At 44.8% G+C, this 16,197-nt stretch overlaps 1 protein-coding gene across 3 annotated transcripts in view; it reads right to left on the reverse strand.

Moving 5' to 3' along the window:
- The window catches only part of KEL (Kell metallo-endopeptidase (Kell blood group)), a 30,530-nt gene extending 19,869 nt beyond the window's left edge, over window positions 1-10,661 (reverse strand). For all 3 annotated transcript variants that reach the window (XM_026660252.1, XM_026660251.1, XM_026660250.1), the window contains exons 1-5: window positions 10,490-10,661; window positions 4,366-4,507; window positions 2,470-2,673; window positions 1,480-1,604; window positions 254-400 (exon numbers count right to left, since the gene is read on the reverse strand). In XM_026660252.1, coding sequence (XP_026516037.1) covers window positions 254-400; window positions 1,480-1,604; window positions 2,470-2,673; window positions 4,366-4,507; window positions 10,490-10,516 — 645 coding nt within the window. In that variant the 5' untranslated portion in view covers window positions 10,517-10,661. The remainder of the gene's footprint in view (window positions 1-253; window positions 401-1,479; window positions 1,605-2,469; window positions 2,674-4,365; window positions 4,508-10,489) is intronic.
- Between the last annotated feature and the right edge of the window lie 5,536 nt (window positions 10,662-16,197).

Here is a 16,197-nt window from a genome sequence, read left to right on the forward strand (position 1 = left end):
CAATGATATCCTGCAGCAGTGAGTTCCATGGGTTAATTACACACTGCATGGCAAAACAGTTCTTCTTGTTTATTTTAATTGCATAGATTTGCAGAGATCTTTTTAAGGAGCTAATATGTTTATAATACTCATAAGATATGTTCAATTTCCACTGCCTCTCCCAGTAGCTTAAGCAGCTATTTGACCCTAAAGGCCCACAGGTACTGCCCTGACTCTGTCCTTTCCAACTGCCATCTCCTGCTGATCCTCTCACCTGGATGATATTGGTGCTGGGGTCAGAAGAGTTGGGTCCCACATATGCTCTGAAGAAGGGGAAAGTGTTGTATTTGCCCATGAGTGTTTGCAGGGTCTGGTTAAAATCGGTCTGTTTCTCGGGGCCTGTGACGTTCCAGCCACCAACCTGAGGAAAAAGAGTGACAAACAGAGAGAACTTACTGATTACTATTGGTGGAAAGAGAAATGGGAACAGCTGCTAGATACTGATTTCCAAATTTCTCTCCACCTACCCACCCCCATGGAACATGATCACAGAATGTCAGGAGGTCATCTAGTCCAACCTGCTGCTCAAAGCAGAACCAATCCCCAAATGGCCCCCTCAAGAATTGAGCTTACAACTGTGGGTTTAGGAGGCCAATGCTCAAACCACTGAGCTATCTCCCCCCATGGATCTGACAACCAAGGTTCAGGATCAGTACAAATAATTAAGAAGACTGGGCAGAACCCATGAAAATCTTCACACTCGCTGTGTGACCCTAAAGTGACCCTGTCACTTTATCTTTATGGAATGACATAAAATTGCTATACAGGGCAGAGGAGGGCAAGAGGATGAGAGGAAGTCACTTGAGGTCCACAGGTGACATAAGAAGGTAGAGGGGGATGAAAGGAAAGTGTCTACACTTCACTGTGACCCTCAAGCAGGGCAGTTAGGGCTCATTTTTCATACTTGGGGATTTAGGTGCATTCCTTGGGCCCCAAAATTCCATCTGTTTTGCAGGGAGTTTCCTATCCTGCAGACTGGATCTTATTGAATTACATGAGCTCCTGTTAAGAAAAATATCCCTGCCTGCAGGATGGGAGGAATTCTAAAACTGCAAGGCTGCACGTGCCTGAATGGACATTAAGGTATACTAAATACATATTCAGGGCCTGAAATCAGGCAGCCAAATATGAGCGTTGAGCCCATCATATCTATTAGGGAAATGCTGTTTGTGCCATGGAGTCTCGTCAGTTATAAATTAGGCTGTGACTCCTCATTTACAAATTATGCTCATTCCATGGGCAGAAGCCATCAACTTGCCACCACTGACACCTTAGTCACCAATGACCTGGTGCTGGCAAGTGCAATAATGAAGGAGCAAATAATGAAGCAGATTATTATTTTTCTCCCTATTGTTTTCTATCCTTTTCCTGGTAGATCTCTTTTCTGAAGTGTAAGAGTATACATATGCTCAGAAATAGTATTGTGTGAACAATGATCACCTGATTTATAAGCTCCTTCAAGGGCTGAGCCCCTTCTGCTTCTATCTGTTGGGTATCCATGCAGGAGTGGTAGAACTGGATGGCTTTTTCCTTGGCTGAACTTCCAACCCTGAGCTGTGGAACCTCTGAGAAAAGGAAAGCACACAAAACACTAATGGGCCAAAAACTAATGAAGACCAAGAAACAGCATCAGGTGAGGAGGTGGGGTTGGTAAGAGGTAATGTGCATCCTGAAGCAGGAACTACAGCTTGTTTGACAATCCTTGATGAAATGTAGCATACTGAAGCTGCATAGATAAACGCCATGGTCACCAGTGCAGATCAAATCTGGATCTTCCACACTAAAAGGTACAACCCACAATCACCTAAACCAAAGTAGTAGCTTTAGCAGTGAGCAAGGAGGTTTCTGCTATAATTTCTAGGGGCCCAGAGAGTAACGAGAGACATGATCACATCCAGACTCTAGGAGACAGAGGGATACAGTCACAAGTCAGCACTGGAGAATCCCAAGAGAGCTTTATGTTCCCATCTAGGATGGTTATAGCTCTGGTGGCAGTGACAGGGAGATAACATGGGGGTGGTTGTGTGTCAGTGCATGGTTGGTTGTATTGCTGACCAATTGATGTGGCTACTTCCACAGTGGTGATGGTGTGAGATGGCAGGAAAATGATTTGGACTTAAGGGGCTGAAGTGAGAGACCATGTGGTTGTTACTCTGGCTAAGGTGACTGAAATGGTTTGGTCATTTTTTGGGGAAGTTTGTAGTGATGCATGTTGGGGGTTGTGGTGACAGGGGGATGGTGTTATTCCCATTGGTGTGATTCCCATACTGGTGCATGCTGGGATTCATGGTTGTGGTTGCAGTGACAGAGAGGTGACAGGGGTTGGGTTTGGTCCCTGTTGGGAGTGGCTGCACTGTTGTATGTTAGTAATCAGAGCTCTGACTGAAGAGCATGCTGGCAGTACATACACCATCCATCTCCCCTCCCTACCTAAGAGCCTCTTCAGGATCAGCTGGTTTTCTTCCAGCAGGACATCAAACACATTTGATGACTCCATAGTCCCCGTGCGCAAGTGGTTGGCTTCCCAGTTGCCACAGGCGTAGCCATAAAAATCCTCACAGGGGTCTATGGTGGCATTTCTCACCTCCAAGAGTCTGGCCAGGAGCGTGAGACACTCCTCGGTGTCACAAGGTTCTGAGCAAGAAGCAAAGACAGGAGCCATCATTAGCAGGGTGAAGGAAATTCAGGACAACTGTATGAAAATACAGGAGAGAGGTTATTTTGAAGTTTTATTTGTGGTAAAAATTCTATGCTTTTGGCACAGTGTTGGATTCTTTGAAAAATTATTGCTGAACAGAGGATAAAGTGTATCCTATGTTTGACTTTATGGATGGATGTCAATAAGTACCAATTAAGGGAAGCCATTAAAATAAAGGATGAATGGTCACCCCAGGGAGAAGGTCCCATCTTGACACAACCCAAACGGCCACAAAGCTGATTATCAACAAACTTCTCCTATTTTCATCTTCTTACCACATTCACTGTGTGTTTGGCCAAGTAATGACCCCAAGGGAATATGATAATCACTACAAGGTTAGGAAGGGTGTAAACACCAGAAAGGAAGAGAAGGGCATAGCTAGGGGAAAAGAGCTAAACCTGAACAATGATATTTCAGGAAGCATTTTTCAAAAGTGACATCTGTCAGACCTTTTCTACAAAGGAAAGTTGCACCAGTCCAACTTATGTTGATTTAAAAACTGATTTAATAAGCTTGTGTAAACTCCTGGGTAGACACTCTTATTTTGTTTTGAGAGTGGTTTGTGTTGGTTTCCAGTTAAGTCAGTTTTTTGCTGAAATAAGCCACTCTTCAGTCAAAATAATAATACATCTTTAGTTAAACCCTTGGAAGTTTGTGTCTAGACAAGGCCAGAGGCTGCGGCTTAATGTCTCAAGGTGAAGGGTGGAAGGGCCATTGTCTGAGACAGAAAACTGGCCTAAGCAAAATCATGTATAATATACAAGTAGGGCTCAGACCTTCACTGGTTGGTATGATGTATGTGGGAAAAGGTGGGAGATAGAGAAGATCTGAACTAATATAGCCTTTCTGTCTCTAACTTCTAGGGGTCTATAGTGAGGGGCTCCCCAGCCCTCACAAATGGGGAAAGGACAGGAGAGGAGTTAAAGGGAAATGCCAGCTAAGGGGAAAATAAGTAAACTGGGGAAGAGGATGTGTATGACTTGACCTCTTCATATTTATAGATCCTTATAGCAGAGATCTGTCTAGTGGTTAGAAAAGTGGACTGCTTGTGGATCTGGATTCCTGGGCTCTATTTCCAGCTCTGCCACTGACAGGAACTCTCTAATTGTCTTATTAATACAAGGATTCCATTGGTTGGACCTGTGAAAACTAGGACGGGCCTATGAATTCAGGGATGGAAAGGAGGGGCAATTCCAAGCCCCAGCCCCAAATTCTAGACTTATCCACATTTCTGCTGGGTCACCTACAGACAGACCAATACTGCTCAGGGATACAGAAGCTGTGAGTTAGAGGGAGGGGATGAGAGTACTGTAATACAATAGCTTTTAGAAAGTGCAGTGCTGCTCTTCATGGAAGCTGGGCCAGGCCACATTAGGTTGGCAGGAAGCTTGGGAGTGAGGAGGTCTCCACATGGCAGGGAAGGCTTGGAGAGAGGTAGCACAATATCTCTTTATTAGAATTTATTGACTTCAGACATTTATGTTTTCCTAAGACTTCGGAATCTTCCAGGGCTTGGGCCTCATATAGATGCTCAGCCCAAAAGGCAATGAAGGGAGAGGAGAGAGAGGAAGGGGTCTCACTGGTGGGTCGGGTGCGAGGGAAGGGAGAAAGACTGTCATGTCTTGTACCCAGGCCCTGGTGTAGGATGGTGTAGGCAAGAAGCAATGCAAACCCAAGGCCAGTGCTGAGCGTGAGAGCACACAGGAGCAGGCTCTTCCCCCGGAGACATCTTCCTTTCTTTGCAGCCTCTCTTGGATCCTCCTCACAGGGCTGAAAAGGGGGAGTTAGGAAAAGAGAGGAGATGAAGAGAGAAACGTTCCTTTTAAAGTTACGCCAGGTCACATGCCCTCCCAGCTCCACCCATCTACCAGTATTGACACAGGAGGGCTGGTAACCAGAGACATTAGTAATTGTACCTGTTCCCCAGCTGCTTCTATCCATGCCTTGCAGAACCCTCAACAGCAGTTTCTGCACCTCTGCCTGACCAGCTGCAGCGATCCTTCCCTTTCTTTCCATTTAGCTGAGCTCCCAACTCCTCCCCAAAAATCATGGCACTAATATGCTGCCATCCCATTGTTCACTCTGCTTGTGTGTTACTCCCTTGCCCCCACCCTGTGTCTCTCCCGTCTGTTCAGACTGTAAGCTCTTTTTGGCAGGGATCATCTGCTGCTCTGTGTTTGTACAGCACAATGGGGGCCCAATCTTGGTTGGCCTTGGGCACTACTGCCATAAACATGATTAATAATAAACAATAATCATAATAAAAGCAGAGAAAAGATAAGAACAGAAAACCCAGGCAGGAAAGGAGGAATGTGGAGATGGTATAGAAAAGAAGGATGCATCGGTGCAGGAGACAAAGCTTTCTCAGGGGCTGATTTGAGAGTGTGGAATGGACTCCTCCAGAAACTAAGGACCATCCCAAACCTCACCACCTTCTGCTTCAAGTGCAAGGTGCACTTATTCAGCCTGCCTTCTTTACCATAAACACAGAGCAATAAGTATATTTAAGCAACAACAAGGACAACACAAAACTAAACAAAAAATTCTACCAAACTGAACACTCTCGTGCAACACTCTTCTCCCCATGGGAGAGTATGAGAGAACTAACCAGACATGACAGACGTTAGTCATGCTGCTTAATGCACTACTGGAAGGTGCTCATACATCTGCTGGAAGCTGCTCACACACTACAGTGATGAGCGTGATATAAGATCCTATACAGAGCTGAATAGAATAGATGGAGAAGAGCAAAAAGCAGTGTTATAGCCCCAGATCCACAAAGGTATTGAGGCTTCTAACTTCCATTGATTTCAATGAAATTTAGGAACCTGCCTCAATATTTTTATGGATCTGGGCCATAATGCTTAGCACACCTAGTATTTTACATCCTTGAAAGGCAGCACAGTCGTTAATGTGGGATTTTCAAAGACAGACATTCCAGAACGGTCCTGCTAATGAAGACAGGGGGCTGGACTCAATGACCTTTCGGGGTCCCTTCCAGTTCTATGAGATAGGTATATCTCCATATATTATATTATATTATTATATTAGGTGCCCAGTTCCCACTGGCTTTCAATGGGTGCATAACTGTGCCTTTGAAAATCTGCCCCCAACTAATTAAGGCAGGATTTGGAATAGGAGAAAGGAAATCAAATAGACAGAAGCTGGGCCTGCACATGTAGGGTAGAAAACATAGAAAGTGACCAGACAGAATACAACAAAGGGAGAAAAATGGTTTTCTTCCACCTTTCGATGCCACTGTGATGGTAACACACACTGGGTTTTACGCTGAAAGTGAAGACAGTCTCAGGGAAGGGGTGGAACGGGAGGGAGAATTTGCATGGCTTAAGAACAGAGAGGAGTGGGTACCCTTTTCTTCTGTGTGCAACTCCTTCACTCCCTCCAAAACCATCCCTTGTGCCCCCTCTTTGCCCCTGCAATATGTTTCCCTGTTTTTCAGGTTTGCAGCCTGATTACAAGGTGTTCAAAATCCTGGATTACCCTGGTCTTGTGCTCTTTGAAGGGTACCTATATCTCCTCCTCAAATGCTGAAAGTTGTGGTATAAGAAGACAGGAAGCAGCAAGATGTGACTTTTCATTTCCTGTGGAAGCTATGATTCAAAGTAGACTCTACACACACAGTGTATTAATATTTTCCTTATTAAATAATGCCTCTGTTAAATAATAGTGATTAAAACAAAGAAGCAAGCAAGCAAACAAACAAAAACAGACATTTAGAGTGCTCCCTCCAAATGTACAATTCTGAACAATGCAAGGAAGCTGAGATTTTAGGGTCTGTGCAATGAGGGACATGATAAGAACAAATGTTCCTAAAACACTTCATATTTCCTAAATAATAGCCTTTGGATTTAGCTTATCTGTTTTTGATGTTGGGTTTGAAGGAATGACATTCAACTTTTGAAATAACAATGTCTTGGGTCTGCTCGGAAGGACACTGATCTCCTCCCTTAGTGCTGTGGGAAGAAGATACAGAATGGGGGAATGCCTCCTCTGCCTCTCATGGCTAGATACACATGGCCCAACACAAACTAACTACCCTTGACCGTGGCTCTGGGGGACTGTAGGGAGGAAGGGGTGCCACTGATCTACAGAATTTTTCAAATAGTCTGGCTTCAGTCTGGTCTCAGCTCAGGTAGGTCTGGATACTCAAAGGGATTTGGCAATGGGATATGGAGACTTTTACATCTTGTTCCAATCTGGCCTGAAGTTGTGGGGTGCAAGACAGTTGGATGGCTTACACAAGACTGAGGAATGGGATATGGAGCCTATCATGTGCAGGTTGCCCCTTCCAACCTGGCCTCAGATAAGAGAAGAGTGAGTGGGTAAACTGGCTGTATGGTTGGAGGAGATTGAGGAAGAGGATAGAGAGCCTTTTACCTCCAAGCCATCACTAGCTTCAATTCATGAAGGAGTGTGGAGTCTGAATGGTTTACAGGAGACGGAGGAGTGGGTCAGCATTTCCAGTGCTTCTCCATGTTGTGGGGACTGGATATTCCAGGGTAGGGGATGGACATGGGTGAATGGGGTATGAACCCTGTCATTTATAGGTTACATATGCTAATACAGATAGGATTGCCAGGCATCCAGTTTTCAACCAGAACGCCCAGTCGAAAAGGGACCCTGGCAGCTCCGGTCAGCACTGCTGACCGGGCCGTTAAAAGTCCGGTTGGCGGCTCAGCAGAGCTAAGGCAGGCTCCAGTGTCAACAAAAGCAGATCTCCCCAAAGCTCTGCTTACTTCATGAGCTCCTCACAGAATAAATGGCCAAATTCAAATTTTCTGTTTCAGTCTTTAAGGTTAGACACAGAATCAAGCCAAGCCAAGTAACCACCTGGGCAGATACAAAAAAAAAAAAGAAAGAAAGAAAATTATGTGACCCCCAAAATAGGGTTTAATTAAAATACTTTTTGTGAATAAATATATAAATAAATATATCATTGCTGATTACTTGTTTGTTTAGAAAAATTTCTAAACAAAAATGTTAAAATATCCAAAACTCTTAAAATGTTTGAATTTTTTATTTCAAAATAGTTAGAAATTTCCCAGTTTCTCTCTATTTTACTTACTTCCCAACTTTCTTCCCCTGAAAAAGGGGGATGGGAAAGGAAAAGAAGTTAGAGAAATAAGGGGAAAAAACCCACTATCTCTTATTTAAATTATTCACTACAGGAAATGTATGAAAATAAGTGTATATATAGTGAGAGAAAATCCCCCCCCCCCCATTTTTACACCCCGTTGCCTTTTTAAAAAATGGGCAGGAGTAAAAATTGATATAAGTGGGAGGGGATCCAGAAATTGTAAACAATTTTTTTCAAAATTAATTTTCTTTTTCCTTTTTTTTTTCAAAAATTGAAAACAATGTGAATTTTTTTTAACAAAACTGTTCATTATCTTTTTAATTTTTTTGCTGAATCTTTGACCATAATTTCAACCAGTGCGGTGCTAGAAAACATCTTTGTCCGTCTCCATAGATGTCTAATCAGAAACTATGAAAATGTTAGTCTGGAGAGTTAATCCTGGGAGAGAAGAAAGCAGAGCTTTTTCAGCAGCTGGCTCAAGAGATAGAATTCACTTCCCATGAAAAATAATTCTTGTCAAATTTGCCATTTCAGCCCAAATGCTTGAATAGCACTGGAAGCTAATTTCTAACTGATTATTTGAGAGTAAATACAAAATTTGGAATTTACAGTGTGTAGGTTAATTACATAAGTCATCCACTCAGGGATGTGAACCATGTGACTTATAAACTAAGAGGACATGAACTGAGACTGTTACAGTTAGAGCTAGTAGCATTATTTGTTGCAAATAAATTCTCCAAATAATGTAGCCCTTTTTCTGTTTGTGACAGATTTCTGCCTATGCATTCCCTGGGCCTGGTTCTCCATTGTCATTAACATTTACACTTGTGCAAAATGAGCGCAAAGCAGGTGTAAAACACTACCAAAGCAGAATGGTAGCATTTTACATCTAATTTGCACTCAGTTAGTACGGGTGTAAATGATGAAACAAAAGATGCAAGGCAGCGGAGAATCAGGGCTATTATTTGTAAGTATTCTCTAAATAACTTGAATGAATTATTTTCAGCCATTGGGTTGTTCACAAACTGTTCACTTTGATCATTTGCTATTCAGTGGGCCTGAAGTGTGACTTGCCATGGTAATCACATGCAGGGGTGGATGTAGTCTCCCAATTCAATGGGTGCACAATGCCTCCTCCTCCTTGCCCTGCTGAGGGAGCACTGGCCACAAGCAGCAGCACCCTCCGCCTCAGCACTACAATCCTAATACTGTCACAGGGCAGATGGGAGGTCCCAGGGAGCGGTGGGTGAAGTGGGTGGGTTGGAGAACAAGCCTGCCTCACATTCACCCCCCCAAGCAGTGGTTCTTGTCCCTTGGGGCTCTGCCCGGCTCCCTGGAAAACCAATGGGATTGAAGCACACATTGAAAGTGAAGTACATACTAAAGTGCTTTGCTGAATAGAGATGGTTTGCTGAACCCTGGCCTGGAAGACTGAAAAGTGTGAAGCATAAAAACAGCCAATAAAAAATTAAAATAATGAATGACACCTACTCTTGTTCTCATGAGAATATGAGTATTTGTATGTAAAACAGCCATTCCTCAAATATACAGGCCCATTTGCCTGAACAGAAAATAAAAATGGGTATGAACACGAACAAATGGAACAGCAATTCAGAATACAAACAAAGGCTTATGAACTCTACCTTTTGCTGTATTCAACAGCTTTAATTATAACATAATAGATATTTTGAAATTCATGTTATGTTGATTAGTTACATAACTCATATGGTATTGTTTCTGTTCCATTTGGATCTTATATATTTAACCAAATTAGCACTACTTGGCAAATGTACATTTGATTATAAATTTGCAGTTATGTTGATTAATTACATAAGACATCTAGTCAGGAAAGAGAAACAAAACCACATGACATATAATTAGCCCAATACAACGTGATTTTCAATTTGCAAATATTTGCAATTGAAGAATGATCTCCACGCTAAAAAAAAATGTTGAAAAAAATTGCAAATAATTCTGAATAAAGAGGGCATCTGGAATTCTGAAATTTGTGTGTGAACAATTTGTGGATACTATAAAAAAAACCTCATCAGATACATTATTTGTTGCAAATTGTTCACTTAGGTCTCAGCATAACCTAAATATGGCCACCAGTGGGAACCGGTTTTCTAAAACCTTTAACTGTGGACAGCAATTCCAAGACAAAACTGCCCACTGGGATTACTCTGAACTGTAGCTGGTGGTTCTAGCAGCAGTTACCAACTGGAATAGCGCAAAATGAGCCTCCCCCAGCAATTCACTCATCTGACACAGAGATATGGAAAGAAAGACTCTTAGAGACAAATGTGGGCAAAGCAGGGGATACAGATAAATATAGAGTCAGAAAACTCTGATATCTTGTCTCACCGGCAGCAGGGATGGGGAGCCAGGAGTTATCTATGTGTGTGTTAGGCAAGTCTAAACAAAGATGAAACTCAAACTTCGTAGATCCCTATGCTGGAACCTGAACCCCTAGTGTTGGGCCCTGTGCAAGTTCTTTTGTACCCCAACTCTCAAGTGCAATTGAGTCCAGCTGTTCAACCCCCTGAGGGCACAGAGCAGGGTAAGAGTGAAAGAGAGACATAGAGAGGAAGGAAAAGAGAGGGAGCACAACTGAGTTAAATGATATGAGTAGGGGACTAGAATTCTTTCCCTACCTGCTGAGGAGTCCTTATGCCGTTCATTGTGGAGACTCTCCTGTTCCCTGTGTGGTTACTGCTGCTGCTGCTAGGTTGTTTATGCCCTACTCCTCCCCGAGGGCTGGTAAAGAACACAGTTCAGATCACAGATAGTCTCTCCTTCCCACCTTGGCTGAGTGCTCGGAGGAGGAGGAGGAGATGGGAAAAAGGGCTTTGAAAAACACCCTTAAAGAAAACAGGAGGCAGAGAGAGAGAGAGAGATATGGATACATTTCTGCAGCTCCCCGCCCACCTTCTCCTTCTGACACCCCTTCCTCCCCTGACAGTGCATTTTTGCTTTCTACTTCCCTTTGGGAGAGCAAGGTTCTACCACAGTTTATCTATCTGTCTGAGTTATCCTGTGCACCTGCCCCCTCCCCGCCATGCCAGGAACCCATGTTGGTCACAAATATGTAATTCTTTCCCCTGGCCAACTCACCACTTCTTCCTTCCTACCCCAGCTGCCCTGCTGTTCCCTGCACTCCACATGCCTGCTCTGATATTCAAACTGCCAGTTTGAACCTGCTGTTCTGGGCCCTGAGGCCTCTGCTAACCTCCAAGATAATGAGAGTTACAGAGTCTGGTGCTCCTCTTCCCCCAGAAGGTGCAAAAATCCAGGTGTGCTTCTCCTGCTGCTTCTACAACAGCTCCAAAATCTATTTCCAGCAGGAACAGAAATGGAATTCTGATTCTCTTCCTTCTGCACCCAGAATCCATTCCAGGGTGGCAGGTACACCCCGTGTGCATTCCAGCTTGGTACAAAATAGCAGCAGCCCACTTCCCTGAAGACCCTTCCTGGGAAGATTTAAGAGGTGTGGTTCCTCCGCTTTGAGAAACCAGCTGGTGGTCCCTTGAAGGTTTCATGAGTGGAGTGAGAGTCTAGGTTACTTCCCCCAAGACCCCTAAAGCTCAGTGACAGGGAAGGACAGTTACAGAGGGGTGGCTGGAACCAGGAGCGCCGCCAGCTTTTCCACCGCCCTAGGCGGCGGAAGGTCCCGGCCCGAAATGTCGCCCCTCCAGAGGCGGCAGAAGGTCCTGCCGCGGAAATACCACCGTGGTCACCGCCCCCCAAATCGCAGCACCCTAGGCGACTGCCTAGGTCGCCTAATGGGTTGCGCCGGCCCTGGCTGGGACCTATTTGGAGGGTGAGAGTTTACAGAAAGGTTAGACCTGAGCAGAGGTCCAGTGCAGGGTCCTCCCTCACCACTCCACTCTGACAGACTCTCCAGATGAATGTGCCATTGTTTTCCCACACTGCCTTTGGGATGTACAAATAGGCTTGGATTCCAGTTCAGGCGTTCAGATATTTCCCAAGTATTAGCCCCCACCCCACATCTAACAGTGAGGTTATTTGTGTATCCGTGAAGTGCACATGCAGATTCATAGTTTTATAATTATGAGATAAGGATATTGATCCCTTAGGAAGCTGAAGTCAATTACTTATTCCCAGGTCCTTATACCTCTAGGGTCACCCCAAGTCATACATCTCCATATCCATCTGATGATTCTGAACAGCCTGGAACATGGGGGCCCCTGTAGAAGTTTTCTTTTTGTGCAGTGTTTTACCCTGTGTCACCCCCAGCTCAGGCTCCATTTTACAAATGTTCCTCGAATACGCAACTAGCTGTGTATGAGAAAATAGCTCTTGGGTCACCCCAAATCAAGTCTCTGAGACTGAGGGCATCATGTCCCAGGATGTTCAGAACCATTTGACAGACACAGGGACATATGACTTGTGTGACCTGAGAGATGTTATGTCAAACCACCACTTACTTATTTAAATTAAGAGCCCTTGAACAATGAACCAGGATCCTGAATAAGGGGATGGGACTAGGTAACTCATTTCAGCCTCATGATTGCTTTATTTAGCACAGCCTCTGTCATCCCCTGAGCAGCATAAACTATTGTCCCCAACCAGTGTAGGGAGAATAAATGTGAAGTGACAGAGTGATTTATATCATGTGACTGAGGTACTCAATTTGTCCTCAGACTGGCTGATAAGGCTCTCCTGACAGATGGCCTGGACCCTTATGCCCATGTCTTCACTTTGGCATGTGCTCTCTCAGACAACTGGCAAGATGAATTACAGCAGTATTTATATTCATATTCAAGCTCTTTATTTTGCCTTCAAGGCCCTACACAATTTAACTTCTACCTACTGCTCAGCTCATGATTATTTTTGCTCCCTGCCCCTTCCAAGCTGCATCTAGCTGATCCTTTCATGTCCCTGTGCCACACTTGTCTCTGTGCCTTTACCATGGGGCTCACACTCCCGTACTCTTCATCCAGAGGTCCCCCATTCCACCCTCTCCTCCTTCAAATCCCTTCTCAAAACACAGATCTTCCATGACACCTATAAGCATCTGTGAATAAACTGGCCAAATTTGTTCACTGCTATTTGCTCTCTGACTCTGTCCCTCTGTCACCCTTGCACCCACAGGTGCTGGAACTAGGGGTCCTGGGGGTGCTGCCGCACCCACTGGCTTGAAGTGGTTTCCATTATATACAGAGTTTACAGTTTGGCTAAATGGCTCTCAGCACCCCCACTATACAAATTGTTCCAGCCCCCCTGCTTACACCTGGTGGTGCTGACAGCAACAAGGGCCAGGTTCCATATCTAGAGGTTCCTGTTAATATTGCAAAACAGAAACGCCTCGAGCCCCCACCCAGAAATCTGGTAAAACTAAATACCACCCCTGGGCACCTCTAAGAGGCAATACTTCCCCTCTTGCAAGCACAGAGTCTGTGAATAACAAAAGAAAACTTTTATTGCCAGGGAAAGGAGACCCAGCATTAATTTTGGAAAATACCATAATAATGATTCAAAAATATGCAAACTACAAGTGAACACCTGCCCCACAATATCTTGGGCAATGTCCTTTGCCTCAGTTTCTCACCTGGTAGAGTAAAAGCCTGACAGACAAATGTCCCTTTAACATGCTGCATCTCACTCACAGTCAGTTGTCCAAAGTCAGCAAAGTCCCAGAAGTCAGGGGTGCTTTCACGTGGGTTCAGCTCCCGCCCCTGAGGGGGGCATTGAGCAATGCCTTTTCTGCTGCTCGCTGCTACCCCTGTTGTTTATGCTGCTGTCTGCCACCTCTGCATCTAACTGTGATGGTTCCTCTACCTAGCCCAGTTCTTAGCCGTTTCACTGGGTAGTGGGGAACCTCACTGCTGCTGCTGCTGCTTTGTGTTGTATTTCAGTGCAATACTGTCCCTACACAAGGTCTAAGGTTCAACCCCCTAGACCAGCGGTTCTCAAACTTTAGCAACCCGAGGACCCGCATTTTTATTTTAAAATTTTCACAGACCCCCAAACCTCCTGATCAGCCCCAGGCCCCACCCCTACTCCACCCCTGCTACTCCTCTTCCCTGCCTTTTTCCACCCCCCTCCCTACCAGTGCCTCCTGCATGCCACTGAACAGCTGTTCTCCGGAGTGCAGGAGGCACTAGGGGGAGGAGTTGATCAGTGGGGCCCACAAACCCCCTGAAGTACCCTCACAGACCCCCAGGGGTCCACAGACCCCAGTTTGAGAAATGCTGCCCTAGACCTTCCCATCAGTGATTTTACCTCTAGTCATTAATTAGTAAGCAGAAACAAGGACTCTCCTTTTAGTCTGATCAGCTCTGTCTTTAGACACTGAAGAAGAATATCAACTGGTACAGACTTTTTAAACAATGCCACATCAGCAGGTAGAAACACCCATTCCAATCCTCTCTAACTTTCACTTGGATTTGGCATCACTACTCCCTGTTAAGGTAAGAGAGTGAGGTTACAGTGAGAGTGACCCCCTCAATTAGGGCATATTAAGTTCTGCTGCCCTTTCGTCATACAATCAGGATAATAACATTTCATTTTCCCCGGGTCCAAGATTAAAATGAATTTTAACCCAAAACAGCCAAAATTGATTACTTTGGCAAAGCAGGTCTCTCTGCTTTTCAGGTGTGTCTATGCAAATACAGTCTGCTCCTGAAGTCTCTTCCCCCAGTTCATCAACAGAGGATAGAAGAAAACTTATTCTGACTGTTTACATATCTAGCTAGCTACTTAAATGCTTCCTGTAACTGAGGTACCTGAGAGCCTCCTAAAACTAAGGAATGTACTCATAAAGTAATATTTACCTCTCTCCTCTCCAGTTAGCAGGGGCTGGGCTTTGTATGCTCTTTGAGGCACAGATCTTATTTCCATTTTTGTATGTAAAGTGCCTAGAATGATTTGGGCATGATACAATTTAAAATAAATTGGTTTGCTAAATAGGATCAATTCTCCTGCTATTCAGCAAACTAGATTCTGCTTTCCTGACCCAGAAATTTTGATGCTTGTTTAGGCCCTAACTATCTTTTAAAGAACATTTTATCTCCTTTCCTTGAAGTTCACCCACACCCTTGAAAAACAAAATTTTGATAAATACATTGGAAGCTCAGATGGAGGAATAGCTGCCAACAAAAACCATCTAAAAACACACACAGAGTAAAGGAAGCAGGGTCCAGCTTTCAGAGTTGCTGAACATTTACAACTTTGCAGGGCTCAAATTCAGCCAGAGGTGTCCAGAGTGGAGCTCTGGTAAATATTTTTAAACTCGTGGGGCAGAAGCCCTGAGCCCCAGCACCTTCAATAGGGCTAAAGCCCCAAGCCCAGTGTCTCTCAATGGGCTGAAGCCCTGAGACCCAGTGCCACCCCACATGGGGCTAATGCCCTGAGACACCCTGCTCCACGGGTGAAACCCAGAGCCCCGCTGAACCGCAGGGCAGAAACCTTTAGCCCCATCCCTCCATCGCTGGGCAGAAGCCCTGAGCTCCCCCAAGCCCAGGAGCTGAAGCCAAGAGCCCCAAATGTGCCCCCATCCCCGATGGGCCCTGGAATTTTTATAGCATGTGTGTGTGGGGGGTGGCCCTGGAAATAATCCATGAGAATTTAAGCCCTGCAATTTTGATGGAAGTCCTTGGGAGCTGCTGCAGCTCAGACCCTCTGAAAATGAGGCCCCAAGCACATTTGGTTTTAAAATTACTGTGAAACGTGAATTGGCCAGCAATCAACATTGGATAACATCAATGAGAGAATGAGACAGGAGTTAACTTGTTTAAGTGAATCTCTTAACCAGATGCTAGGCACTGATAGGCTTTTTTTAATGTATGCCCCACCAGTGGGAGAAATGTAATTCCTATTATTATGACCCTGCTATGTATTCTCCATGGTACAGTATCTAGACCATTTGGGATGAGTGTGAGCTGTTTCAGATCTCACAAGCTAAGGATAGGAGACCTTCATGGAGATCTAGGGTGCTTCAAGAAGTAGTGCCATTTCCTTAACAGAGACCACTCATCCCTCTGTCAGTGCTCACTGCAATGACCAGCATGGCACTAGAGGGTGCTGTGCTGTAGCGGTATGGGTGGCTCAATTCGGGGTGCTCTCCCCTCTGAGTCAGCACTGACCCCAGTGCCCCAGATTGGAGCTAGTGTGCCCTAGCATAGTACTGGATTGCAGGGAGAGTGATTAGTAATTCGATAGGAAGGTGCCGCGAGTCATCTAGCTGTGATATAAAGCGACTCTTGGCCATTAAAGATTCAATGGCGTTTTTTCTCCAAGAGTAGGGGATGTTAAGCCCCGTGTCCTTGCCAAACTCCATGTATCTCTCTCAACTGTCCATATTTCCACTGGATATTGAACTCTTTTGCACTTCATCACC

This window comes from Terrapene carolina, unplaced genomic scaffold (assembly GCF_002925995.2).
Source record: "Terrapene carolina triunguis isolate 2854851 unplaced genomic scaffold, T_m_triunguis-2.0 Scaffold740, whole genome shotgun sequence".
NCBI classification, from domain to species: Eukaryota; Metazoa; Chordata; order Testudines; family Emydidae; genus Terrapene; species Terrapene triunguis.